Source organism: Rhinatrema bivittatum, chromosome 4 (assembly GCF_901001135.1).
Source record: "Rhinatrema bivittatum chromosome 4, aRhiBiv1.1, whole genome shotgun sequence".
Lineage (NCBI taxonomy): Eukaryota > Metazoa > Chordata > Amphibia > Gymnophiona > Rhinatrematidae > Rhinatrema > Rhinatrema bivittatum.
Window position 1 is genome coordinate 52465319 of NC_042618.1, and position 26492 is coordinate 52491810.

At 45.1% G+C, this 26492-nt stretch overlaps 1 protein-coding gene across 3 annotated transcripts in view; it reads right to left on the reverse strand.

Moving 5' to 3' along the window:
* SYNE2 (spectrin repeat containing nuclear envelope protein 2) overlaps positions 1 to 26492 on the reverse strand; it is a 799865-nt gene that overhangs the window by 121481 nt on the left and 651892 nt on the right. For all 3 annotated transcript variants that reach the window (XM_029598126.1, XM_029598125.1, XM_029598127.1), the window contains exons 91-95: positions 26261 to 26394; positions 25147 to 25351; positions 15912 to 16094; positions 14372 to 14500; positions 6945 to 7099 (exon numbers count right to left, since the gene is read on the reverse strand). In XM_029598126.1, the coding sequence (XP_029453986.1) occupies positions 6945 to 7099; positions 14372 to 14500; positions 15912 to 16094; positions 25147 to 25351; positions 26261 to 26394 (806 nt within the window). The remainder of the gene's footprint in view (positions 1 to 6944; positions 7100 to 14371; positions 14501 to 15911; positions 16095 to 25146; positions 25352 to 26260; positions 26395 to 26492) is intronic.

Below are 26492 nucleotides of genomic sequence, written 5' to 3' on the forward strand. Positions count from 1 at the left end.
CTCAAGTAAATACTTTCAAAATGGTAGAGGCGCATACTACCTCCACATATAAATTGGGGGTGCTATGCGTACATGTTATATTTTTTTTTACACACTTGAAAAATACATGTATGTGTTTATAAAATAGAGAAAACATGCATTTTCTTGCATTGGAAATATATGCATGCAATAAAACACACGCATGGAGCAGAAATACATGGTATTTTATAAACCGTGCAGCTCCCATAGCACGGTTTATAAAATACTTGCATTAATACCCAAGTATCCACCTATGCACATAAATGCTGTACTGTGGATAGGTATGAATGTTTGCCTTCCACACAGCAAAAGCAATCTTGTCGTAGCTAGGAGGGACGGGATGTCTTAGTTTTTTAGAAGGGAACTCCCCATCCACAAGTTTATAACAATCAAGGATGCAGAACCTCCAGAAACCATTGGCTGTACGCGCCTGCATTCTGATACTTGCGACAGCCTAAAGTGCAGATCCTTCATAGAAAGTTGGAGTTCATGTCATCGAGGATACGGATCTACCCAAAACTTTTCAGTAGGTGGTGTTCCACCCTGAAGCTTGTGGCAGCCAAGGGTACATACGGGCTTTGCAACTGAACCAATATGCTCAACCCAGAAAATGAATGACAAATTGCCAATTCATGTTATGTTCTGTTTATTACTTGAATTTGTAATCAAGCTGCAGCCCTTTTTTTTATTTCAAATTATACCAATTGCCTCCTTGCTGTTTATCGACATAAAAGTTATATATTGGCATTATGCAGATATTTTTAATTTTAAAAAAGTATGCATATAAATTTCCCAGGTGAAAAATACTTGCCAGATGTCAATGTGAGCGGGTAGGTAATTTTCAAAGTGAAAATATGTGCATACTTTCGCTTGCAAAATCAGTATAAAAGTCTGCAGGTAAAAAAAAGTCTAACCATAGACACGTCTAAATGGCTTACCCAGCTATATTTATTAAAGGTGTACATTGATTTTTTTTTTGTGTCGTTTTTGTTTCTGGTCATTATCTATTTGACTTCATTTTTAAAATGGTTCAGAGGTGTTTGGAGGTGTTTATTTCAGGTTTCCCTAATTTTGGGGTAAGTGCGCTCTAACTGAAAATGTTAACAATAAGTAAAAAAGTAAATTGAGGAGCAGTTTGTTAGCTAGAGGTATGGTTCTGCATCCCCATTGGCTGTCTCCTTATTTACTTGTTTGTGCTGTCAAGATTGCAAGGTGGTGTTTGTGGGGGGATGGCCAGTGCCTGGTAACAAGTGTAAACAAACAAGTGATGTAATAATAGCATCAAGTTCTAGTCAGCAAAACAAAAGCATGTAATGCAAATGCATATTTTGAATTCACCAATCCCTTTGTATTTTAGGAAAGAGGCCCTGGTATTTTGGAATATGCATACTTTGAAATCCCCTGGTGTATGTCTGTGAGTTTGGGTAGTGGGGATGGGGAGGTGATTGGTTAGACGGGAAGCGACTGGGGTGAATATATAGGGTGACAGGTGGGAGAGAGACAGGATAGGGTGGTAACTGGTGAGAGAGAGGCAACCTGGTATGTGTTGGGGGTGACCTGTTACCCCATACAGTAACCCCAGACTCCCCCACCCCACAAATCAGGCTGCTTCTCTCTCCCACCTGTCACCCCAGACAGTTACCCCAGTCACTCCCCACATACAACAGGCTTGCCTCTCACAAGTCATCACCATAACCAGTCATTCACCTACTTGTCACCCTATACAGTCACCCATTCTCTCACAAATCACCTCCACACACATCAAACATAGAAACATAGAAGTGACAGCAGAAAAGGATAAAATGATCCATCTAGTCTGCCCAGCAAGCTTATGGTAGCATTTGCCATGCCATACAGGTCACCCTCATACTTATGTTTCCCAGACCGTCAAAGTCAGGGCCCATGTTGGTTGCTGTCTGAGTCTAATTCCCCATTACCTCTTGCCATTGAATTGCATATCATTCTCTCTATGCCTTCCGGCGTGACCACTCTGTTGCAAATCTTAGTAGCATCCACAAATAGACAAACTTTACCCTTCTATCCCGTTTGCAATGTCGCTCACAAAGATATTGAACAGAACCGGTCCCAACACCGATCCTTTTAGCACTCCGCTTAACAATGTTCTCTCTTCAGGGTAGGTTCCATTTACTATTACACGCTGTCTTCTATCTTTGTAATCCACACTACCACCTTGGCACTCACTGCCAAGCTTCTCATTTTATTCACAAGCCTCCTACGAGGGACCATATCAAAACTTTTGCTGAAATCCAAGTAGATCACATTGAGCGCTCTTCCTCGATACAATTCTTTAGTCACCCAATCAAAAAAATCAATAAGATTTGTCTGACAGGACCTTCCTCTGTTGAATACATGCTGCCTTTGGTCCATCAGTCTTCCTGACTGTAGATAGTTCACTATCCTTTCCTTCAGCAGAGTCTCCATTAATTTTCCCACCACTGAAATGAGGCTAACTGGCCTGTAGTTTCCAGCCTCCTTTCTGCTACTGCTCTTGTGAAATGGGACCACCACCGCTCTTCTCCAATCTTGCAGCACCACTCCTGTTTCCAGGGATCTATTGAACAGGTCATGCAGCGGACCTGCCAGCACATCTCTGAGCTCCCTCAGTATCCTGGCATGAACCTCATCAGGCCTCATGGCCTTGTCCACTTTCAGTTTTTCTAGCTCTTCCCATACATTCTCTTCTGTAAATGGAGTTTCATCTGCACCATCTCCATCTATAGTCTTGTCAACCAGCAATGGTCCTTCTCCAGGGTCTTCTTTAGCAAGCACCAAACTGAAGTATTTAATATTTCTGCAATTTCTTCATCTCTTTTCACACAGTGCTCCTTGTCACCTTTCAATTTCACTATAACATTTCGGGCCTCCCTTCTTTCTCTGATATATCTGAAAAATGTTTATCTCTTCTCTTTACCTCTTTGGCAATTCTTCCTTCCACTTGAATTTTAGCTTTCCTGATTTCTTTCTTCGTCATCCTCATTTCAACAGATATTCTTCCTTGTGTTCCTTTTTTTGAGATCCTTTATTCTTTTCAAATGCTGTTTCTTTTTGCCTTCATTTTTTCAGCCAGCATCTTAGAAATCCAGATCGGTTTCCTTTTCCTCTTATTCCTCTTTACTTTCCTAACATATAGATTTGTTGCCTCTGTAATAGCTCCTTTTAATTTGGCCCACTGTTGTTCCACCTCATTCATTTTCTCCCAGTCTTTCAGTTCCTTCCTCCAGGTACATCCCCATTTTGACAAAATCCGTATTTGTGAAATTCAAAACTTGGGTCTTTGTGTGACTTCTCTGTATCCTATTTGTGATATTGAACCATACCATCTGATGATCTCTACTGCTCAGGTGAGCTCCTACCCGAACATCAGAGACATTATCCCCATTAGTGAGCACTAGATCAAGGATCACACACCTTCCCCTTGTGGATTCCATTACCATTTGTTTTAGCAGAGCACCTTGAAGGTCATCCACTATGTTTCTACTTTTTGTAGATTCCACAGAAGGGATGCTCCAATCCACGTCCGGAAGATTAAAATCTCCAATGAGCAACACTTCTCCCTTCTTTCCCAACTTTTGGATGTCCTCGATCAGGGCTCTGTCCAGTTCATCTGTTTGGGTTGGAGGCCTGTAGATCACACCAGTAAAAATGGAAGCACCATCTTCTATTTTTAGGACGTCCATAATGCTTCTTCTTTATCCTACATCCCTTGCAATTCAGTTGCTTTGGATGTTGTTTTTGACATAAAGAGCTATTCCTACCCCTTTTTTGTCCTTCCTTAACAAGTTATAGGCTGGGATGGCCATATCCCAATCATGAGACTCAGTGAACCATATCTCAGTAACAGCAATAATGTCCAGTTCCGCCTCTACCATTAGGGCCTGCAGGTCTGGGATTTTATTGCTCAAACTACAAGCATTTGTGGTCACAGCTTTCCAGCTGCACTTCCTAGACAACATTTCTGGTTTTTTTTTTAACTGATTGATTTTGTTACTTTGTTTTCCTACTTCCTGTATTGCTTGGGGGTAACATTCCAATCTCACTGGCCACCTCCACTTCCTAGTTTAAATGCCAGATCATGTATGATCTGGCTTTTTCACTTAACATTCTTTTTCCTGCCACAGACAAATGTAAGCCATCCTTACCATATAATCTTTTCTTGCTCCATACATAGCCCCAGCCTGCAGTATATCCAAAACCATTTTCCTTACATCAAGTATTGAGCCAAACATTGAAATTATCTACATGGTATAAGCTTTCCTTTCCCTTTCCATGAACAGGTCGTACTTCTAAAAAGGCAATAGTCTTGAGCATGTGTCTAATCTTCTCCCCTAGATTTTGGAAATCTTCCTGTACCTTGTGGACACAGTTTACAGTGAGGTCATTGGTTCCCAGATGGATGAAAGCATTGATATCAGCGTTCTTACTTTCTCCTATAATTGCACTGACCACCTGGTTTGCATTTCTTTTAGTTGAGCATCCTGTAATGCATTTAACCATTGTGTCCCCATCATATTGTATTTCCAAACTGGTTCCCCTGATGACAGTCTCCCAGAAGAAGCAGCTTTCTTTTATGACATTTGACCATGTTGGAGGGTTTCTGAGTGAATTTGGTGACTACTTCCCTTTCAGATATCATTTCATGTTCTGCTGCTGGGGCTTCTTCATTTTCCAAAGCAGAAAAAGTTTTATGTAAGGGTAACAGTTGAGAGAGGGTGTCTCTTCATTACAGGCCTTATTCTGCCAGAGCCCACCGTAATCTAGGATGCCTTTCTCTCACCAGTCACCACCCCAGCCAATCTTTCTCTCACCTGTCACCCTATACAGTCACCCTGAAGGAGTTCAATTTCGTGAACCTCTGAAGACTGAACAACTGAAAAGCCTCTCGTCTAACCACTCTCTCACCAGTCACCTCCACACACACCAAGCTGCCTTTTTCTCACCAGTCACCACCCCAACCAGTCTCTCCCTCACCTGTCACCCCATACTTTTGCTGCAGTCCCTTCCCCACACAGCAGGCTGCCTCTTTCTCACCTGTCACCACCCCAACCAGTCTCTCTCCCAACTACCACACCATACAGTCACCCCACAAACACCAAGCTGTGTCTCTCTCACCACTCCAAACAGTCTCTCTTCCACCTGTCACCCCATACAGACACCTCAGTCACTCCCCCTCTCACCAGTCACCCCCACATACCAGGCTGCCTCTCTCTCACAATCACCAGCTCAACCAGTTTCTCCTCTCATCTGTCACCTCATAGCCATTCCAGTGAATCCCCTCCAAATACCAGGCTGTCTCTCTCTCTTACCAGTCAATACTCACCTAACTAGTCTCTCTCCCACCAGTTACCCCATATAGTCACCCCAGTCTCACCAGTCACCCACACACCAGGCTCCCTCTCTCTCACCAGTCAACACTCAGATCTCTAACCAGTCTCTCTCCCACCTGTCACCCCATAAGTCATCCCAGTCACTCCCCTTCTCACCAGTAACCTCTTACACACAGTCACCAGGCTGCTTGTCTCTCACCAGTCACCACTCTAGCCAGTCTCTCTCCCACCTGTCACCCCATACAGTCACCCCAGTAACTTACCCTCTCACCAGTCACTCCCATTCCCACCAGGGGAATTAAAAGTATGCATATCCCAAAATGCCAGGGCCCCTTTCCTAAAATACAAAGTGATTGGCAAATTCAAATATGCATTTGCATTACATGCTTTTGCTGAGTAGAACTTGATGTTATTATAGCACTTGTTTGTTTACATTTGTTACCAGGCACTGACCATCCCCCTACAAACACCACCATGCAACATTGGCAATACAAATAAGTAACTAAGGAAACAGCCAATGTGAATGCAAAACCATACCTCTAGCTAACAAACTGCTCCTCCAATTGTCACTTTTTAACTTATTGGTAACATTTTCAGTTAGTGCACGTTAACATCAAGTTAGCGTGCACTAACTCCTGTTAGTCCACACTAACACAAAATACTAATTTTTATGAAATTTTGTCATTTTTTCTTTCGTTTCCTGGTGCACCAGAAACAAGACAAAATAGACAATTTCATTGCCATTATCTATTTCAGTTAATACAAATGCACATCCCTAATATTTAGTGCTTATCTGGCTAAAATTCTAGTTGGGTAACTAGAATTTTAGCCAGATAAAAAAAGGGGCATTCCAGGGGAGTCTCAAGGAGGGGCTGTGAAAGCTGACTAACCCAGCTGAATATCGGGTATATCCACCTAAGTTAGCCGAATAACTTTAGAACTGCTTCAGAGCAGGTCTAAAGTTATGCAGCCTTGTGTGGCCAGATAATGTGCCTCAGAGCTTTACCCTGTTTTGGAAGCTGGGCTCCTGTCCCGATATTTCCTTTAAAAGGAGCTCAGCCTGAATCTCCCCTCCCATCCACTAGAAAAAATTGTGGCTCCCGCACCCCATTCCCATCCCCCTCGATACCTTTTTCTTCACTGCCAGGAGCGAGGGACCCTCTGCCCTGCTCCCGCTGCTTTTAGCACTGCTCTAACAGAGGCAGCTCTAGAAGCACAAGCTAATGTTCAAATCTTTTTAAATTGGTGCACTGCTTGCAAGCCCATGGGCCTTCAAGCAAATTTTCAAAGGGAAACTCTCCAGGGAGTTTCCTTTTGAAAATCTGGGGACCAGCCTAAGGCCAACCATAACTATGGACTGAGCACCACTCGGCACTGAGAAGCAGGTGCGGGGATGTCAAAATGAAACCCCTGAGCACTGTTTAGTAGATCTGCTCCCACCACATCCTTTTGTGGCATGGATAAATATAGCATGTTTAAGTAGAGGGGGGGGGGGGAATTTTCAACCGATGTTGCCAGATAAAATCTTTTCACAATTGTCCTCCCCATTTCAAACAATCTATGATGCACCAGGTTCCTCACCGGCACTGCTCCAGTGCAGCTGCTGTCTTCTGAGCCCACTGCCTGTTCAGGCCCTGGAGGGTCTTTGTGGTGACATCACAGAGTGGAAGTCGGAAACTTTTTTCATTCAAATTCTCGATATCGGGGGACAATGCGACAAGTGCCAACAAATGGGCCTGTGATTAAACAAAGACAACAAATTCAGTACCAGGAAGATCCTTAAGATACCTTACATAGTACTAAATGTTAGCATAATAAACATACACACGCAAAAAAAATCCAAAATCAACTACCTGCATCTTTATTTTTAATTTCCTGCTATCTGGTTTAGGTTCCTGTTCATCCCCCAGATGGAGACAGAGAAAAAAGTTTCACCGACACTGCCATATAACATCAGTTAACATCGAGGGGCACCCTGCAGCGCTTCTCACCCCACAGCCATGAGAACAGAAATGAAAGAAACAGCTTAATTTTCATCAGGAACTGGGAAGAAGCAGCGATGTGAGTGCTGCGATCATGAGACCCACCCCCTCATGACATCATTACCATCGGACCATTAAGCCCGCCTCAACACCAGGCGTCGCGCGCTGGGCTTCGCGCCAAAGGGGCGCAACAAAGGGGCACTCCCCTTTGTGCACCCCTTCGTGCAACCCTTTGTGCCACCTTTTCATTTTTTAACTTCTATGTTTCTTCCTCTTTTGTTTACCTTTCTCCATGTTTTTCTTAGTTGTTATCCCTTGTTAACAATTTCTTTGCTATTAATGTTCAATGTATTAGACAAAGGAAACATTTTTCCTGCATCTCCTGTTTTAATGTAAACCGGTATGATTTGTATATTATACAAGAATGTCGGTATATAAAAATTAAAAATAAATAAATAAATATAACCTAGTGTGCCGCCTGCAGTCCCTCAGTATTTCCTTTCCCTGAACGTACCAGGATCAGTCCATACTGCTGGGATGTACCCAAGCTGCCCTAAATGGGGTGGGACACGGAGAGACCCACTCGAAGCACACTGCTGCCAAAAGAATCGACATCCGGAGCCCGGACGTCCAAATGGTAATGCTTAGCAAAAGTGTGCAAAGATTTCCAAATAGCTGCCCTGCAAATCTCCTGCGGCGAAACACATTGGCTCTCTGCCCAAGATGCTGCTTGAGATCTGAGCGAATGAGCCTTAAGACCATCTGGTACTTGCCACCCATGACATAGCGAAGCAATAGCGTCCTTCAACCATTGGACATTAGTAGTCTTGGAAGCCTTACATCCTTTCTTAGGACCACTCCATAAGGCAAAAAGATGGTCTGACAATCGAAAAGCATTAATCACTTCCAAGTACCGCAGAAGTATCCGGTGGACGTCCAATCTCCTCAAATCATGAACCTGAGGAGAATTCCAATCCAAATCTGGGAAAACCGGTAACTCAAATGACTGATTTACGTTAAATGCCGATACCACCTTCGGCAGAAAAGAAGGCACTGTCCTAAGTGAAACTCCAGAGTCCGAGATCTGCAAGAACGGCTCTCTACAGGACAACGCTTGAATCTCAGATATTCGTCTGGCCGAACAGATAGCCACGAGGAACACCACCTTGAGTGTTAAATCCTTCAAAGTAGACCGCTTGATAGGCTCAAAGGGAGGACCGAAGAGCCCTCGGAGAACCAAATTCAAACTCCACGAAGGACACACTGCATGCACCGGCGGGTGTAAATGTTTGGCTCCCTTCAAAAAACGCACCACATCAGGATGTCCTGCAAGGGACATACCGTCAGCTTTACCTCTTAAACAGCCTAACGCTGCTATCTGAACCCGGAGCGAGCTGTATGCCAAACCTTTCTTTAAGTCTTCCTGCAAGAATGCGAGAATGTGCACAATAGTGGTCTGGCGCAGGGACACCTTCAATCCGCTGCACCAAGAATCGAAAACCTTTCATACCCGAACGTAGGTAAGTGACATAGAGGATAACCCTTCTTTCTCAACTGTCTCCTCTCATAAGCCAAGCCGCTAGACAAAAGCGAGCCGCCTGATCGAAAAATACTGGACCTTGTTGAAGCAAATTCGGTAGATGACAGAGACGCAAGGGACCGTCTACCGCCAAGTTGATCAGGTCTGCAAACCACGGCCTCTGCGGCCACTCCGGGGCTATGAGAATAACTGGCCCCCGGTGGGCCTCTATTCGCCGTAAGACTTTCCCCACCAATGGCCAAGGAGGAAACACAGAGGAGCACGTCGTGGGGCCACGGAAGGACTAGGGCATCCACCCCTTCCGCCCCATGCTCTCTTCTGCGACTGAAGAACCGAGCTGCCTTTGCGTTCAGCCGAGTTGCCATCAAATCCAGATGGGGAACTCCCCACCAGCGAGTCAAGAGCTGCATTGCCTCCTCGGACAACTTCCACTCTCCGGGATCTAGCCACTGTCGACTGAGAAAATCTGCCTGGACGTTGTCCACTTCTGCTGTATGGGATGCCGCCAAGCGGGTCAGATTGCGCTCCGCCCAGACCATCTACTTGTCCACCTCGGCAGCCACCGGCCGACTCTTTGTTCCCCCTTGATGATTGATGTACGCCACGGTTGTCGCATTGTCAGACAGAATCCTCACCGAACAATGCCGGACTAGCTGGAGAAACCAGCACAGCGCTAGATGAACCGCCCTGGTCTCCAACTGATTTATGGACCACTTGGACTCCTGATCTGTCCATTGACCTTGCACCGATCGTGACTGACAGACTGCCCCCCAAATGGAAAGGCTGGCATCCGTTGTCACGATCAGCCACTGGGGATTCCCTAGGTCCATCCCCTGTTGTAAGTGATCGGGAACCAACCACCATTCTAGACTGGTCCTGGCTGGATCCATGAGGGGAAAAGGGCAAGTGGAACTCTTCAGACTTGGTGTCCCAATGGGAAAGCAATGCCCTCTGCAAAGGTCTCATATGAGCAAACACCCAGGGAACCACCTCCAGAGTAGACACCATAGAACCAAGAACTTGCAAATAGTCCCAAACCTTGAGCAAATGGAGGGCCAAAAGACGTCAAACCTGAGACATCAGTTTGCCCATCCTCTCCCGAGGTAGGAAAACCTTGCCCACAGCTGTGTTGAATTGCGCTCCCAATTGGTACCAATTGGCTCTTGGAATACCAATCTCCAGCTTCCTATCCTGGAGATCCTTAAGAGCTGCTGCTCCCTTCACCGGAATAGTTGTGCGCTTGGCGATGGCTAACACGGCCACGTCCACCTTAGGGATCTTAAGAAGATCTAAGGACTCGTCCGGAAGTGATTAAAGCTTTCCCCATGGCCCTACTAACCCATAGAGTGGCCTCAGGCACGTCCCATTCCCAAGTCATAAGCTGCAATAGCATGGGATGAAAAGGAAAAGTTCTAGGAGGAGCCTGAAGACCCGACAAAATAGGATCCCCCAAAGAAGTATCCGCCACTGGCTGCAGAGCCTGAATATCCAGTTCCGCTAGCACATGAGGAATCAAAGGGTCCAGTTCCTCCTTGCGAAATAACCGGAGCACCCGTGGGTCATCCCCTTCAACCAGAGCGGAATTGTCAATATCATCGCTCGTGTCCACTGGGAATGGATCTGGAAGCGCGGGCCCCGGGGGAGTGGAGGGTGTCAGTACCACCGTGGCAGGGGCTGGACAGGGTAGTCGGGCCCTAGAAGCCCCTTGATCCTCTGCAGGCCTAGGGATCTTTGCAGGAGGAGTATTCTGCCAATCCAAGTCTGCCTCAGCTTCCATATAAGCCTTGTGCAGTAGTAAAACAAACTGCGATGAAAACAGGTGCTGCCTCTTTAAGGGCCCCCCCCCCCCCGGAGGCAAGGCAGGAGGAGGAGAAGAATCATGCCCCGAATCGCGAGGCCTTTCAGGGCTCAACGTAGGTGGAGAAAGTGTAGGGAAATCCCCTCCCTCTGAGCAGCATCGGAGCCAGAGTCGGGCAAAATGGCCACCTTTCCCGCATTTATCGGGGACGGGGCAGGCCTCTGCTTTTGATCCGGTTGACTCCTACCTAAGCTGCGCAATCGCGGCAGAGCTAATCTTGTTCCTGCAATCGGCACCTGTGAAGGACCTTCGCCCCCGGGGATACAGCGGGAGCAGAGGCTTTCGCATGAGATCCGTGCCGCCAGCTCTCCACAAGCTGCACACCGTGATCCCTGCGGCACAGTAAGCTAAGCAGTGAACAAAAATCAGCTGAGTGAAGAAAATCACCCCCTCTGGAGACTGGGGAGAACACAGCAGTCTCGCTCTGTTTTTAAAAGTATTTATTTATTTTACTTTTTTTTTTTTTTTCCCAGAGCTGCTCAACCAGGGGAATGGACATCCCTGGGCTTAATCAACAATTAAGTAGCTTCCACCAGAAGAATTAAATGTCTCGAATTGAATGGGGGGAGGGACCAGCCCACCGGTAAATCCCCCCAACTCACCGGGCTGTGTCAAGATCCTCTGGGCATTAAGGTCATAGGGCAGAAGCCCAGCCTTGCTTGCTATTATAAAGTGATCTGTACTCTCGCCTATTTGTTCTTTTTTTTTTTTTTTTACTACAAGTTGATCTAGTCAAAGGTACTAAGGATAAAGAATCCCTTCACTTAATAAATAATCAAGAATTTTGTAAAGGATCAGGACTGCAGGTTATGCCATCCTTCATCTGCTGGAGTCAGAGAAATACTGAAGGATCGCAGGTGGCACACTGGATTATCAGAGGGTGCCTTTCAGCTTTTTCTTTGACTCCATCTGCTGGAACTGAGGCATAACCCATCTGTCTGGACTGATCCTGGTACATATAGGGAATATTCATTTTAAAAAAAAAGAAAGGAATAGTTTTAAAGGTTTAAGCTGATGCAGCTGGGGTGAGCAGATGCTTATGTGCTAACATCCACCATGCTAGAGCTGAGAGTTGTATCCAGGAGGGCATGAATCTCAGCCATTTTGATTTTTCTTCCATGGGATGTGATAATGAAGAAGATGCCCGCTCAGACTGTCCATTTTGGTCCCCGATGAATGGAAGCATTAGCACTTATGGGGCTTGTGCTGGGAGACTCCTTAAAGGGGCAGGCTGGATATACAGTGGATCCTGGTGCCGGTTTGCTGCAGAATTGAAGTTCCCATGTCTGCGATGCAGTGCTCCTCCAAGGCTATAGTGGTTCCTGCTGGGCACGGGAAACCAGTGTCCGGTATGGGGGAGTCTGCGGGAAGTGTTCCCCCATGGTTCCTCGATTGCTTGTGCATTGGGGGTACAGAAAGCTTCAAGGGTTTCTCTTTTTTTCCAGTGGGATGCAGATTATAAAGTTTCATTTTCTGGGAGGAGCAGACTGATCTGTCTGCATATCTGAACTGGAAATAATTAAGTAGGGGCTGTTTGCTTCTGGGAGGGTTGTAACTCAGATAGCCAGGAGCAGGCCTTGGTTGATAACCTTTTCAGGCTTGCCTCCCTGGATTTCTGTGGAGCCATACTTCTGGTCCAGATAGCTCTGCAGGTGCACTGGTGCGGGTGATTGTGCCCAGTAGTACTTCCCCTAGCCGTGGGTTGGATTCCTGCCTGAGCTGGGAGATTAGCTTGTGCCTGGATCCAGAGAGAAGGTCTCTGCCGAGGTATTCTGAAGATTCCTATGACATAAGGACAGGTCCATCTGGCTGTCAAAGCATTTTTGGCAAAAAAAAAAGAAAAGGAATATTTCTCTTTTCCTCTCTCTGCACTATTCTAGTCCTAATGTATTAAGGCCAGGATGCTCTAAGGACAGAGCTGGAGATTAGCGGGCTATATTGCCTTTTGTTTGGTTTTCCCCTCTGCTTCCGGAGGAAGAACTGAAACAATGGGAGGGGAGTGACTTCAATTCAGTGGGCGTACGGTAGGTGGCAATCCATGTCGTAGGTCTGCGGGCCTGAAGATCCCTCAGGATAGGGGACTGGAATTTCTTTTTATGCTAATCAGGAGTACAGTCCGATGTGGTTCTAAATCAGGAGGAATTTCTCCCTCTTCTAGATTGGAGAAAACCAAGTCCCCATCAGAGTCATCTGACGTATCATGATCTACATCCCCCTGAACATCTCCAGGGATAGCTTCCCTGTGGCATATGCCCGCCATGACTAACAAGTGGGAGACCCGAGCAGGCATTCCCTTCTTAGTAGGTTGCTTCGCCTCCTCTGAGCACCCCTGCAGAAAAGCCTGGAAAAATTCCATCCAGGAGGAGGATGGATCCAAACCAGGACCCATAGGCCCAAACCTGCCATTCTCCGATCCCTCTCTTGGGGATGCCTCTGCCATTGGGAACTGTCTGCTTTGTTGCCTCCCCACCCTACTTCTCATTGGAGCCACCATAGACTGAGAAGATGGCCCAACATTGGCAAAATCTATATTAGCCAAATCGCCTTGAGCATCTAAACAGCGCTGACATAGTTATAGAAACAGCAATGGCGGGATTGCCCTTATATGGCAAGCCTCACAGATAGCAAGGCGCTTAGACTTTTTTGTCCCCAGCGCCACAGGTTTCCTGCACTCAGCTCTCGTCAGCCTCCTGCATGCACTCCAACAGCGCCCGGGTGTACCTATGCAAATATGCACTCAAATCTAGGCCATGGCCTTGTGCACAGAAGTACCCATGCACGTGCACGTCCATGTGAGGACACTGCCGTGGCGAGAATGTGCACACACGCCTGAGTGCATGGGAAAAGAAACCACCACAGCGGCCTACCACGTGGTCGACTGATCCGAGCCTGAGAAGTGGGGGCCTTGTCAAAAACTGCTCAAACCGCCGAGCCCGTGCCACCTCCGCTCTATACTAACTTTAACTTGGTAAGGGAAAAAGAAGGGGCCTAAAACTTCCCTGCTCTTTTTTTTTTTTTTAAACCTGAGCTCAGCCCTCCCTGGCTGAGAGCAGGATCGGGTCACCAGCTACGGGGAAGAGCACACAAGTCTTCGCTGCCGAGCACTCCCCTCATCTTTTCTGTGTTATTTTATTTTTTTTTTTTTTATAAAGTCTATGCCTGGTCAAGCTTCCAAATTTAAAGCGCTCAACTGAGGGAAGGACACCCGTTTGGTCCTTCCTAATCTTCTATCTTCTATTTTTTTATTTAATTAACCACAAGCAATCCCCACAAGGGAGATGCATGTCCACCATCTTTTGCAGATGGAGAATACTGGTGGGCTGATGTCGGGGCAGGGCTATATGTCAGCGAGTCAGCTTTACTCAGTCTCCATCAGCTGGTAGGATTGCATAGCCCACTGGTGTGGATTGGCCTGCCTGAGTGTAGAGGAAGACACATTTTTAAATCTTTACAGATTGTTCGGTCACTGTATGTCAATGTTCCCCTGAAAGTTGCATGTGGAGAATAGCTGTGAAGGGACATTCCCTTTGCCTGGAATGTCCAGCAGAGGATTACAATCAAAAAGGCTGTTCCAATAACAGGGAGAATTCACTCAGACTCATGTACTGCTTGCAGGTATCAAGCTTACCATTAATGGTTCTGGGGTTTGCCCTTCGCCCTGCAAATACGGTTTATCCAGACCATCTGAAGATGTTTTCACATGAGCTTCTAGCATTTCAAGGCTGTGGTTGAACTCCTCAAGCTGATTTATGGTGAACTAGAAGAGATTTCAGAAAAGCGATATTTACGCAGAGACATCAGTTAGAATGATGAAAGACACTCTTTCATCATTGACATCCTACATTGGAGTCACAGACATTCTAAGGTCCATATTGAGTGAGCCAGGAAAGTTAATGTGGGTAAAGTTACCTGGATAGGTGTACCCAGATATTCAGCAGAACTTATCTTCTGCTGAATATTCATGGCTAAAATTACCTGGATAAAAAGTTACCCACATAGGTTTGATACACACCAGCTTTACTCTATATTGCCTATAATTTAGTTATCGTAGAAGGCCTGACAGCTCTCCGTGGGATTACCCCCTTCCTTTCCAGCTAAAAGACATAAGAAAATGTGCAACACCGGACCCCCCTCCCCTCCTGCGTACTCCTCGTTACTCAAAAAGCTTCTTCCCTAGTTCCCACCCTCCTAACCCTGCAACCCAAGAATATAAATACTTGCAGACTATTTACGCTACCAAAGTTCCTTGTAAAATGTGAACACGAATAATGTTATAATAATAATATTATATGTTTGTTAAATACTATTGTTACTTTCACTGTTCCTTGTAATAATGTTCAATAGTTGATTGTTATTGTTCTATGTTCTATGTAAAAAACCCCAGTCTAATCTACCAGACCAGGGCAACCTTTTCGTTACTTGTAAACCGGACTGATTTGTATTGCATACAGGAATTCCGGTATATAAAAATTAAAAATAAATAAATAAATAAAAAAACAAACAAACTGCAACTCCAATCCCCCTCCTTCCCCTCCCATCCCCACCCTCCTGACTCGCCTAAATCTCCCAAGCCAGTAGGTGGTAGAATCTTATTGCAGTCCCAGCGTTCAGTGTTCTGACAGCAACCCTGAACGCTGCCGGGAGGGCTGCAGCCAGCGTCTTCCTGGTAGTATCCATGGTGCTCTGGCAGCTATGGTCTCTTTAAATATTTGGAGGAGAGGGAGAAATCTTTTGTGGTAACATTGCTGTGGTAGGAAGGAAGGAAGTCATTGCACATTTTCTTACATCTTTTGGCTGGAAAAGAGGGAGGTATCCCCCATGCCTTCAGGTCCGACTATCATTTACACTGAACATTTTCTTGCGCATATCTTTGAGGGGCCCTGTTGAATACTTCTGTGTAAGGAGATAAAATTAATTCTATCCAAGATTGTCAATCAAGTACAAAAAAAATAAATAAAAGTTTTCAAGTAATTGGGAGACCAAAAAAAAAAAAAAAAGCATTTAAGGAGCAAGGGAGCCATGTAATGGTATTGATTTTAGTGGTACTTTTCTTCTAAGAAAAATAAGAGCATAGTCCATCAAATTATGGGGCAGCACAGTCAGTTATTCAGGGCAGCCCAGATAGAAAGGGTCTGTGATTTCAGTACTGTATAATAGTGAAGTTATACCTTGAATTCACTTGATTTTTCTGACAATCTCCTTTCTAGATCAGATATCCTTTGGGCTAATTGTAGTCTGTCTGAAAGGATAACATCTGGAGCTGCTTGCCCTGCCTGCTTTACCAGCTGGTCCACCAACTTAGAAGATCGGAGAAAGAACACTTTTACGTTCAGAAGGCTCTGCTGAACGCCCTATTAAAATGGGAAAGAACAAGCACATCTCGGTTACGCATTTATCAGCAACTTCCCTCCATCCTTGCCCTCTGTCCTAGGCTTCCTAACGAGCTATGTATTATGGAGGGTAGTAATATGGTACTGGAAAACATACTCCACAGAGAAAGGAGGATGAGACAATTATGCACAAGCGCGAGGGAAGACTGACTAAAAGTAATTATTAAAGCATCTTAAACACCGTGACTGGGAGAAAGCCAATGTGTAAAAATGTGCAGGGTGAAAACTTTCAATTTTCTTTTTTTTTTTGGGCGTTGTTTCAGCACATAATAAAAATGAAACAGCAGGCGCCAAAATGAAATAGCTCACACTAAACTTTTAATGGTCCATATCTGAAAGCCATTTAGACGGGTAACTGAAAGTTAATGGAAAGTTATCCGTCTAAATGACAAATTCTGGAATATTAAGCCAGTTATCCTGCTAAGTTATAATTCAGTACATTGCCTAGCAATGGCAGAAGCGCTGGGCCCGGAGCACAGTGGACACTACCGTGGACGGGGCTGAAGAAATCCTACATATTAAGGTACTGTACCGGGGGGGGGGGGGGGGGGGGGGGGGGGCTGCATCTGCAGAGTATGACATTTTGAGGAAAAAAACCCAGGAACCGGGAAGCAGGGGAGGGGGGATGAAATTGCTATGACTCGCAACACTAATAGTTTTTATTAAACTATAGAAATGGGGCAGGGGCCGGCAGGTTTGGACCCGGCGTCCTTTTTGGAGTGTAAAAGTGAGGGGGAAGCAGGATTGGGCCTGTAGGTACACCATTTTTTTTTTAAAACCTGGAAAGCTACTTAACTGGCTATAACTTTATACTTAACCGCAGTATTCAAAAGAACATCGGGGTAGGTATGAACAAGGATATTCAGTGGGACAATTGTCCACTAAACGTCCTACTGAATATGGACCTCTTAGTACACAATATTTCATTTTAGCATGTGCTATTTCAAAATAATGTGCACTGAAATGAAAGTCACACATCTCTAGTAATGTGGGGTAGGACAAACAAAAATAACTGGATTGCCAGGCATGACAGCTGTGTGCCCTCATACGTAATTGTTCTTATATTTGTGACTGAAAAATGGATAAATAAAATATTTCTAAAAATACCATTTTATTGAATTAGGGAGGCAATTTTCACACCATCTGCTTGGGGACAAAGTGCAAAGTTACTTTCTACTTTTGGACTTTGCACCAATTAAAAAAAAACAAACTAAACTAAAATAATAAAGTAAAAGCCATATGTACCCATGGACTTTTACGCCACCTTTCTCTGCATTTTTTTCCATGGGAAATAAATCGTATAGTGCTGAAAATCTGCATACCTTAAAGGTAATCTTCAAAGGAGTTACACATGTGTAAATGAGGCATACTATTGTAGCAATTTTTAAAAGCCTGTTTACATGCTTAACGTGCACATACACGGGTAAAAGCTATGGACAATTCAATGGCATATACTGTAGCAATTTTCAAAAGCCCATTTCACAGGCAAAATGCATTCACATATGTAAATCCTTCTGAAAATTGCCTGCTGTATTTTCTTCTTCTAACCTCAACACACTCCAGGAATGCTTCCTGTCAACGCAAGGAAGAGTATGCATGCTGTGGAACAACTTTTAGCCACATTAAGGTGTAGGGAGATACCTCATGTTTACCACTGAAGCAAAACATATAAATCATCTACCCAAGAAACTGACAGGCCCCAGGCACTGTCACACCAAGAGGTGAACATTAAACTGCACTGTCTCAGTGGAAAATGGAAGAACTTTTGCCCTGATACACTGAAAGATACCTTATTAGATCTGCCTATTTGTAAGGGTCTGTCCAAATAAAAAAAAGCAGACAGAGAACCAGCAACTTAAGCCCATAAGCCGGAGTCACAGATGAGCCAAGGCAAGTCCACAGGTCAGAAAGACCTGCAACATGGCAGGATCCCTCTCGAAGTAATGGGGAGGGAGGAAAAGACCTGCAATGCGGCAAAAGACCCTCCACCCCACATGATTTTGCATATTCAGCAGATGGAAAGCAAAAGACAGGGGGGGGGGGGGGCAAAGAGGCTGAAGTGAAGGAACCTCTGAAGGAGGAAAAGGAGAAAAAGAGCACAAACCCTGGGAGAAAACCCAGAGAGCAAATCCTGAGAAAGCAAGAAGCTGTGCCAAAGCATTCCTGCCCAAGCGAAATGTGTTTGTGTGTGTGTGTGTGGGGGGGGGGGGGGGGGAGGGGGGGGGGAGAGAGAGGTCAGAAGCAGACCAGCACTCCCTATCAAGAAGGGAGAAGGCTAGGTGTGGCCCGGAGAGATGAGATGCCCGCTCAGGTGCGGAGAGTGACACGGAGTCTCAGACAGTGAGGGGCAAGTACCAGAGCCAGAAGCAAGTCTCCTTCAGATCACCTGCCCGCTCTGCCAGTACAAGCCCAGGAAGCAGGCCTCTCTCCTGCCCACATTCTCCAGCTCTCCAGTCGGAGCCCGCTTCAGAGGTGAACAGAGGTATTGCCTGGAGCCTAGACCAAGGGTAAGTAAGTTAGCCATAAGTGTTAATATACTAAGCAGGCTAAGGTTTATGGCAAGTCTGTTACCACCCATGATATAGAACTTTCTTTAGGGAAAACTGGTGCTTAGTGACTAGGATGTTAGAGGCAGGAATTGTTATTTTCTAAATGTTATATCATGCCAAATCTGATAAATTAAAATCTGTGTTCCCTCTTTTGTGTGCAGTCACTCATTCCAAATCATGTTGGCTGATTAGTTTTTCTCAAATCGATCAGATTACCATGCAGGAAGAAGTTAAATCATCCAATGTGATTGGCCATTTCAGTCTCCTCCATCTAAGAAATATGCACTGCCTGGCCAGGTTTGAATTGCTCTCAAGGACTTGCTAGAGACAGCAAATAGGTAGAACAGGGTTTTAAGAAACCCCAAGTGCCAGGTCACCCTGGTGCCTAGAAGTTTTGCTGTGACATCCGGGATTTTTGTGCTGGTAATGTCCCCAGATGCTGCTGTACTTTTCCTGTTGGCTGGCACCACGTGGATCTCAGTGAGGTTTAACTGTGTGGTGTACAAACTCCTGCACTAGTCTCTTTGTCTTGCAATACTTGAGACAGCAACACCAGTGCTGGAGTTTTGGCACCTGCCTGGCTCAAGTTCATCAAAAGCCATGTGATCATGACAGGAAAAGAACAGAAGTTCTGGCATGTCAGTCAGAAAGATGAGGGAGAGGAGTGGCTGGCTTAAGCCATCTGAGTGGGGCGGGCTGGATGGGGTGACTGACTAGCTGACAGGTAGTAGAAATGACTGGCAGGGGGTTGAGACTGGTGGGGATAAAGAGGGGAGGAGAGGGAGACTGGGGGGAGAGCATGAGGAGGGATTGAGAGACTGGGAGACATTGTGTGGGGGGCATTGAGAGAGAACGAGGGAGAATGCTGGGGACAGAATGAGGAGCTGAGAGAGACTGAAGACAGGGTAGGGGGATGAGAGAGAATGGGTGAGGATGTGGGGGGAGGGACCTTGGGGTGAAAGTATCCGATGATCTGAAAAGTGGTGAGAGCAAGGTGACAAGGCGATAGCCAAAGCTAGAAGAATGCTGGGCTGCACAGAGAGGGGAGTAACCAGTAAGAAAAAGGAGGTGATAATCCCCTTGTACAGATCCTTGGTGAAGTCACACCTGGAGTACAGTGTTGAGTTCTGGAGCCCGAATCTCAAAAAGGATAGACACAGGATAGAGGTGGTCCAAAGAATAGCAACAAATATAGTATGGGGTCTATATCGGAAGATTTATGAGGACAGGCTGAAGGATGTGAATATGTATATCCTGGAAGAGAGAAGGTGCAGGGGAGATTTGATACAGACCTTCAGATACCTGAAAGGTTTTAATGACGCATGTACTTTGAACCTTTTCCGTTGGAAAGGAAACTGTAGAACTAGGGGTCAAGAAATGAAATTCCAGGGGGGACGACTCAAAACCAATGTCAGGAAATATTTCTTCATAGAAAGGGTGATGGATACTTGGAATGCCCTTCTGGAGTAATGGTGAATACAAAAACAGTCAAAGAACTCAAAGAGGCAAGAGATAAACACTGTGGATCCCTAAATGCCGAAGGGCGGAAATGAAGAAAAGGGCGCATGGGGGTAACCTGCTAGGTGGCGGTTACTACCTTTATCATCATGCATGGGGATTACTACCCTTAACCAATAAGCCTTGATGCTTTTGATGCAGCTGCTCTCCGCTTTGACAGCGTGGGGGGAAAAGGGGAATTGGCTTCAGAGGACAACCAACACAGGCCCCGACTTTTACGGTCTGGGGTACTGATACGCAGACATCTAAGGGAAAAAGCACAGGACTGCTTCTCCGGCCAAGTTCAAAAGCAAAGCAAGTCAAGCAGCATTGTCTGAATTTTCAAGAAGGCTCCTCACCCTGTAAAAATATTGCTTTGTTAATATATATAAGGCTTGGGGGAGTGGCAGTTGCTATCATAAGAAACCTGCTGGGCAGACTGGATGGACCATTGGTCTTTTTCTGCCATTAACACTAGGTATGTTTCTATGTATTGAGACACAGAGAGGAAAACCGATGGGGGATCCAGACCATGATGACAGATGAAGTACAGAGGCAATTACTACAGGAGGAGCTATCAGGGTATGCCAGTAAGCTGCTGATTGCACGCTTGCAGGAGATGGGGGGGAGGGGGATGGAGGAGCCGCTGCCCACGTGCAAAGGTGCATTAACAACCTGATTTAGCAAACTTTTTTTCCCCATAGCTACTACTGCTGGTAGACATACACAGTGCTGCACAAATGAAGAACTTCACTAGTAAATCAGATCCTAAAGGAGGGCGAAACACCCAGACAACCATGGAGGAAAGGTGGAAGGTGGTTTGAGAGAGCCATCAGTTGCTGGCTCCTTTGTCAAGGCCGAAGATAGAAAGAACATAGGAACTGAGCTGGTTTATTAAATCACACCAACATGCAGCATCAGGTTTCCTTGGGATTTTCATCTCTGTCTTCTGTAGAAAGACCTTTAAACTAGTAGCTATAGTGACTGATTCACACGCAGTGTCAGATTTCAAATACAGCACTGTAACATCCCTCTTCCACTGTGAGGAACGGAACCAGCTGCAGGTAAGATTGCTTTGGAAGTGCTTTCTGCCACAGTTTCTTCCTGTTTACATCGGTCTTCCAAAAACTTGTAGTCTGTTTCAAAACATGTATTGTCTCTGCTGTAATGCCAGAGCCAGTGAAGGGCGTTAGGCACCCTAGGCGAACCTTCTGCCTTGTGCCCACCCGCCCCCCTTACTGGTCCAGGCCCGGCTCCAACCCCAACCTCATTTACTCAGTCAGGCCCCCTCTCTTACACACACACTTAGGTTTCTTGTCTCATTCACGCACGCTCCCTTACACAGGCTCCCTCCTTCTCACTCACTAACACCATTGCTCTTGTACACACACAAAATCAACTCACTCACACACACACAGAGGCGCTGCTTGTGGCCTGCCGAGACTCTGCTTCTCTTGGCTGCAAGCAAGATGGGCGCTGCTCATAGCCCTCCGAGCATCTGATTCTCGCAGCCGTGAGCAGAATGAGTGCTGCTTGTGGCCCGCCGAGTCTCTGCTTCTCTTGGTCGCGAGCAGGATGGGCACTGCTCGTTTACTGCCAAGAGTCTGCATTTCTCAGCCGCAAGCAGGATCTCCACTCCTCTTGGCTGTGAGCGGGATGGGCTCTGTTCGCGGCCCCACACGGCTGCTCTTTGCTGCCCCCTAATGGCTGGTGTCCTAGGTGACTGCCTAGTTTCGGCCTATTGGGACGTACCGGCCCCATGTAATGCATCAGTATGTAACCGCAGGAAGGGCATGGTAATTGCTGCTGAATTAATTTCTTCCCCTCAGAAGGGATTTCTAACATTTGATATTTTAGAAGATTATCCACAGCCTTCAGCCAGTGAAAAAAGTGAAGCATTATTTGCCCTTCCCGTTAGCTCCCTCCCTATAGGTAATGGGCGAGATATTAGTGCTGCTCCGCAGAAGGACACATAAGAGACTTGTGCAGGTCACGGTACAGCACCTCATTAACCCAGGCTTGTGCATGAGCACACACTGCATAGTGAGGGCCATTTTTAAGGTGCCAGCACTGCTGCAAAGTCTGCAGTTCAATTTTACCCATGGATTTTGCTCCAATTCTCAAAGGTGAAATTACACGGTAGTGCCCAGAGTGATTTACCCCTGCTTTTTTCTGTGGATACTTTTTCCTTCCTAAACACCGCGCATAGTTTTGAAAATACAAAACCAAGTGTGCTTTCTCCCCAGCCTAGCTCCACCCCGGGAACGCCTACCCTGCAACGCAGGTAAAAGTACATGCATTGTGGTGAAAAACGTCTGCACTTTTACCGGCACACAGGCAGACCGGCAGAACCTGTACAAAGCAGAACAATTTAGTGACAGGCAAGGCAGAGGTTCCTGTTTAATTCAAAGCCCTGCCTGCTGAGGGCTGCCTTTCCATAAATGCAATGCTTCAGGAGAGCTATTCAAAAGTTGGCTCTTCTGAAACGGTCTGCAGAGCACGGCTCAAACGTCAGCACCACCAGGTGAACTCAGGCAAACCAACTCAAGGTTAATGTTTAACAAGCGACCTATTCTGGAAAGAGAGTTTTCAGGGTTATGGAACATGTGCAATGCCTAGGAGATACTTTATTGAGATTAGGGGTTAATGCCAGAGCTAGTGGAATCCGTCAAAATTTACAGTATAGAGATTAAAAAAAAACCCCCCACAATACCATAGCTTATAAACAAGAGAAAGCCATAAGTGGAAGTCCCCTGCAACACATTAGACAGCTTATGCTGCTTTTCTAAAAAAACGGCCTACAATGGTTACAAATAGTTTCATAAGAAGAGGCTGCTGGTGCCAACAGCATGCAAGAGGTGGGGCCTTGTAGTCAGAACTGCGACCTATGTCAGGACAACTTTTGTTCCTTTTGAGTTCAAGTTTACTTTCCTGACTTACAATGTGAATCTGAGAACATTATTATTAGGTCTACTAACTAATAGGTGTTAGGCTTAATGCACAAGTTACCTAATGACCGATTTACTAAACAGGTTAATTCACAAATTGAAAAAGCAGGCACCTCTTACATATCAACAAACGGTAGACTGAGGTGCATCGTAATTCACAAAGTTTACATATGCATGTTAGTGCTACGGTGAGGTGGCACCATGGGATTTGACATTTGGGTCATTTTGAAACTGGCACTGGACCAGGAGGAGTCAGATGGCTCCCTCCTGCCGTTGAAAATGTGAAGACTTCACACATGCTACTTTGAGGGGGGAGGGTTTGGAGGCCTCTGATGTAGGGGAAGAGGAGGAGCAGACATCTTTTACCCTAGGAGGGATTGTCTTTCAGCAGGGAGAATTCTTGCTCCGTGTGGGGTGGAGTTTAGATTTATTTTATTTTTATTTATTTAAGGTTTTTATATACCGGCATTCAAGAACTCGTTCTCATCATGTTGGTTTACAGATAACAGGGGTGCAAAAATATAACCAAAAACATAAATAAACGTGAAGAAGAGATGCAGTTACATTTAACAAGGGCTAAGAACTGGGATTGTAAGAATTAAAAAGAGATAGAGGAGGATAATTATATACAAGTGTGCAGTATAAATATGGAGTCCACTATATATACATCTTCTAAGCAGAGAAATTATTGATGGTGCGTGTTAGGTAGATGCCTTGGAGGTGGTGGTCTACCAGGATAGGAGTTGTTTACAGGGGGGGGGGGGGGGGGGGGGGGGGAGAGAGGAAGGGTGGTGCCGGGAAGAGTATAGAGTAGGTGACCTCATGTTGAGCGACCCTTACACTCTGGGCCAGTTAGCACAGGGAAATCTAAACTGATGAAGCTGGCGGCTTCACCATGCCTTAACATGGTAACACTGCTGCGTTCTTCATCTCATTATCTTAGTTAATCGGGCCTTAAAGCCTGAACTAATGCACACATTAAAACCAGCCAGTAAACCACATTTAATTATACAGTGTGCTTATATCTTACTGTGTCTCAGTTTACCGAATCATAACTGGGTGATAAAGTAATAATGCTATTAATAATAGTAACAACAACAACAACAACAACAACATTATCTTCTTTCTTCAGTCCTTTGGAAACTGTCGTATAGATCAGATATCAAAACCAGCAGTTAGACTTACCAATCTAGTAGCTATATGTGTTTCTAAAATAATTGCAAACCATTTTGGGAATCGATATATATATTCTATGAGTCTATGTTATATCCCAATTATTTTCATTATTTAACTAATGTCATGGAAAATCACCGCTGCTGGGGAGGGCTTTTAATGCCCAAACCATTCTGTCTCAACCACTAGTGGTCACACGACATTATGCTGCAAACTGACACCTTTAGCAGGAGAAAGCCTCCAGGAAAACCCGCAGGCAGTCAGCAGATGTGCTTAGAAACGTCCAGGGATCAGTGACTTTGCATCAGCATTCTTCCAGTAGGATAGGGATAACTCGGCTCCAGAAATTCTTTTATAAATCAGAAATGCTTCAAAGTCCAAAATGAGGGTTGGACATACACAAAGGCGGGTGGGGTTTCTAATGACATACAGGGTACATGCTCTCAGACAATGCTGCACGACAAGCTCTGAATGCATACCAAGCTCAGACTCTGTCCATGCACAATTCTAGCAAGCCGTTACATTTCTTCTGAGGCTGTAACTAACAGGGATGCGCAGCGGTTTAAAACATGGAAAATACCAATGATATTTGTTGTTTGGTTTCGTGTCATTAATCCGAAAAGACAGGAAAAGCAACCAATTTTCATTTCGGTTTTGATTCTTAGCATGCGCACGACAGGAAAAAAACAAATAAACCTAGAAACGAAATGAGATATAAAAAAAAAAAAAAAAGAAACAAAATATTTTCCCATGCACAGCCTTTAGCAGCTAAAAAGAAATTCATAACGTTTGCCCCTTTTAGTTTTCTGCTAGAGCCATGCACATACATGCAACGTATTCACATACATTCATGTCCTGTATCCTTTTCCTCAGGATTTCCATCATTGTGTCATCTGAAACACTAGCACTTGAGAGCTGAATGCTCTGCTCTTCCAGTTGTTCCAGTTGGGATGCTGTTGTGGTGTACAGATCAGTATAGGTCTCCAAAAGCTGCAGCAGAGCCTTTGATGACTGAAGCTCTTCCGCCACATCTTGATTTATCTGACTCCACCTGCCAATGTTCAATGAGAGTGGTCAACAAGAAGCCTTGCTCATCACCTTTCCATCCACTCTGTGGATCAAGCAGTAGTCAAAGCTGCGTATCACTGCATGGCTTTAAAAGTCACAAAATACCTCTTAAACAAGAATCATTATGGTTCAACAAGTTTTGGTTTAGGTACATATCTTCTGTGAAACTAAACACTCAATTAAAAGTTTAAAAAATAGAAAGTTAAGGTGGGATTCACTTCCTTTAAGGATAAGCTATAGGTAAAATATATTCTGTCAAACATACTGAGTAAGACTGCAGAGGCACATATGTTTGTGTCTTTTAATTAAACAAATTTTGGGGCCAATTCAAGGCCTAGAGCTCCCCATTAAGGGGGTTAGTTGGAAGAATACAGAATACAAGAGAATACAAGAGGAGGGAGCTAACAATTGTTGGAGCACTAATTCTGAAACAGAAATAGCGAACGTTGCTCAGAAGTATCCTGAGGAATTATAACGTTCTATAGCAAGAAGTCATAGTATGAGTTACAAGGTAGCCTAAGGGGTACAATAAGGAAGTATTTCTTCACAGAAAAGGGTGGAGGATGGATATATGGGATAGTCTCCCACTAGAATTTGCGGAAGCCAAAACAATAACAAGGAAGCTTGGGATGAGCACAGAAGAGCCTGAGAGTGAGTGGATTCAGCAATATTGTATTACACTTGATAGATCTACCGGTTTCTTAGCTTCCGTCACATTCTCTGTTCTCCTACCACATATTGTCGGAGGGCTTGAATCTGTACTTTTCCTGTTTTAGGCTACATGTAGTTTGTGACTTGCACAATATTAATGCAACCAATGCATGTTCCTGTTGTGCAGGCATTTTTATCCTACTCAAGGGCTTCTTATATATGCTAAGTCCTTTACACGCACCTTGCATGTGCATCCTTGCATTTTTGCTCGGTGAGTTCTATGACTGAAGGACCACAGTCATTTTTCAGGTTATTGATAGCAGCCTGCAGCTTTGCCCAGCTTCCTTCATTATTCTCTGCTTCATCCATAAGACACTGTAGACAATGTGCACCGATCATTAAGTGGAAGGAAATAAGTCATAAAATTAGAAATCCATTACAGATATGCAGCAGAGACTCCAGTCTAATTTCTT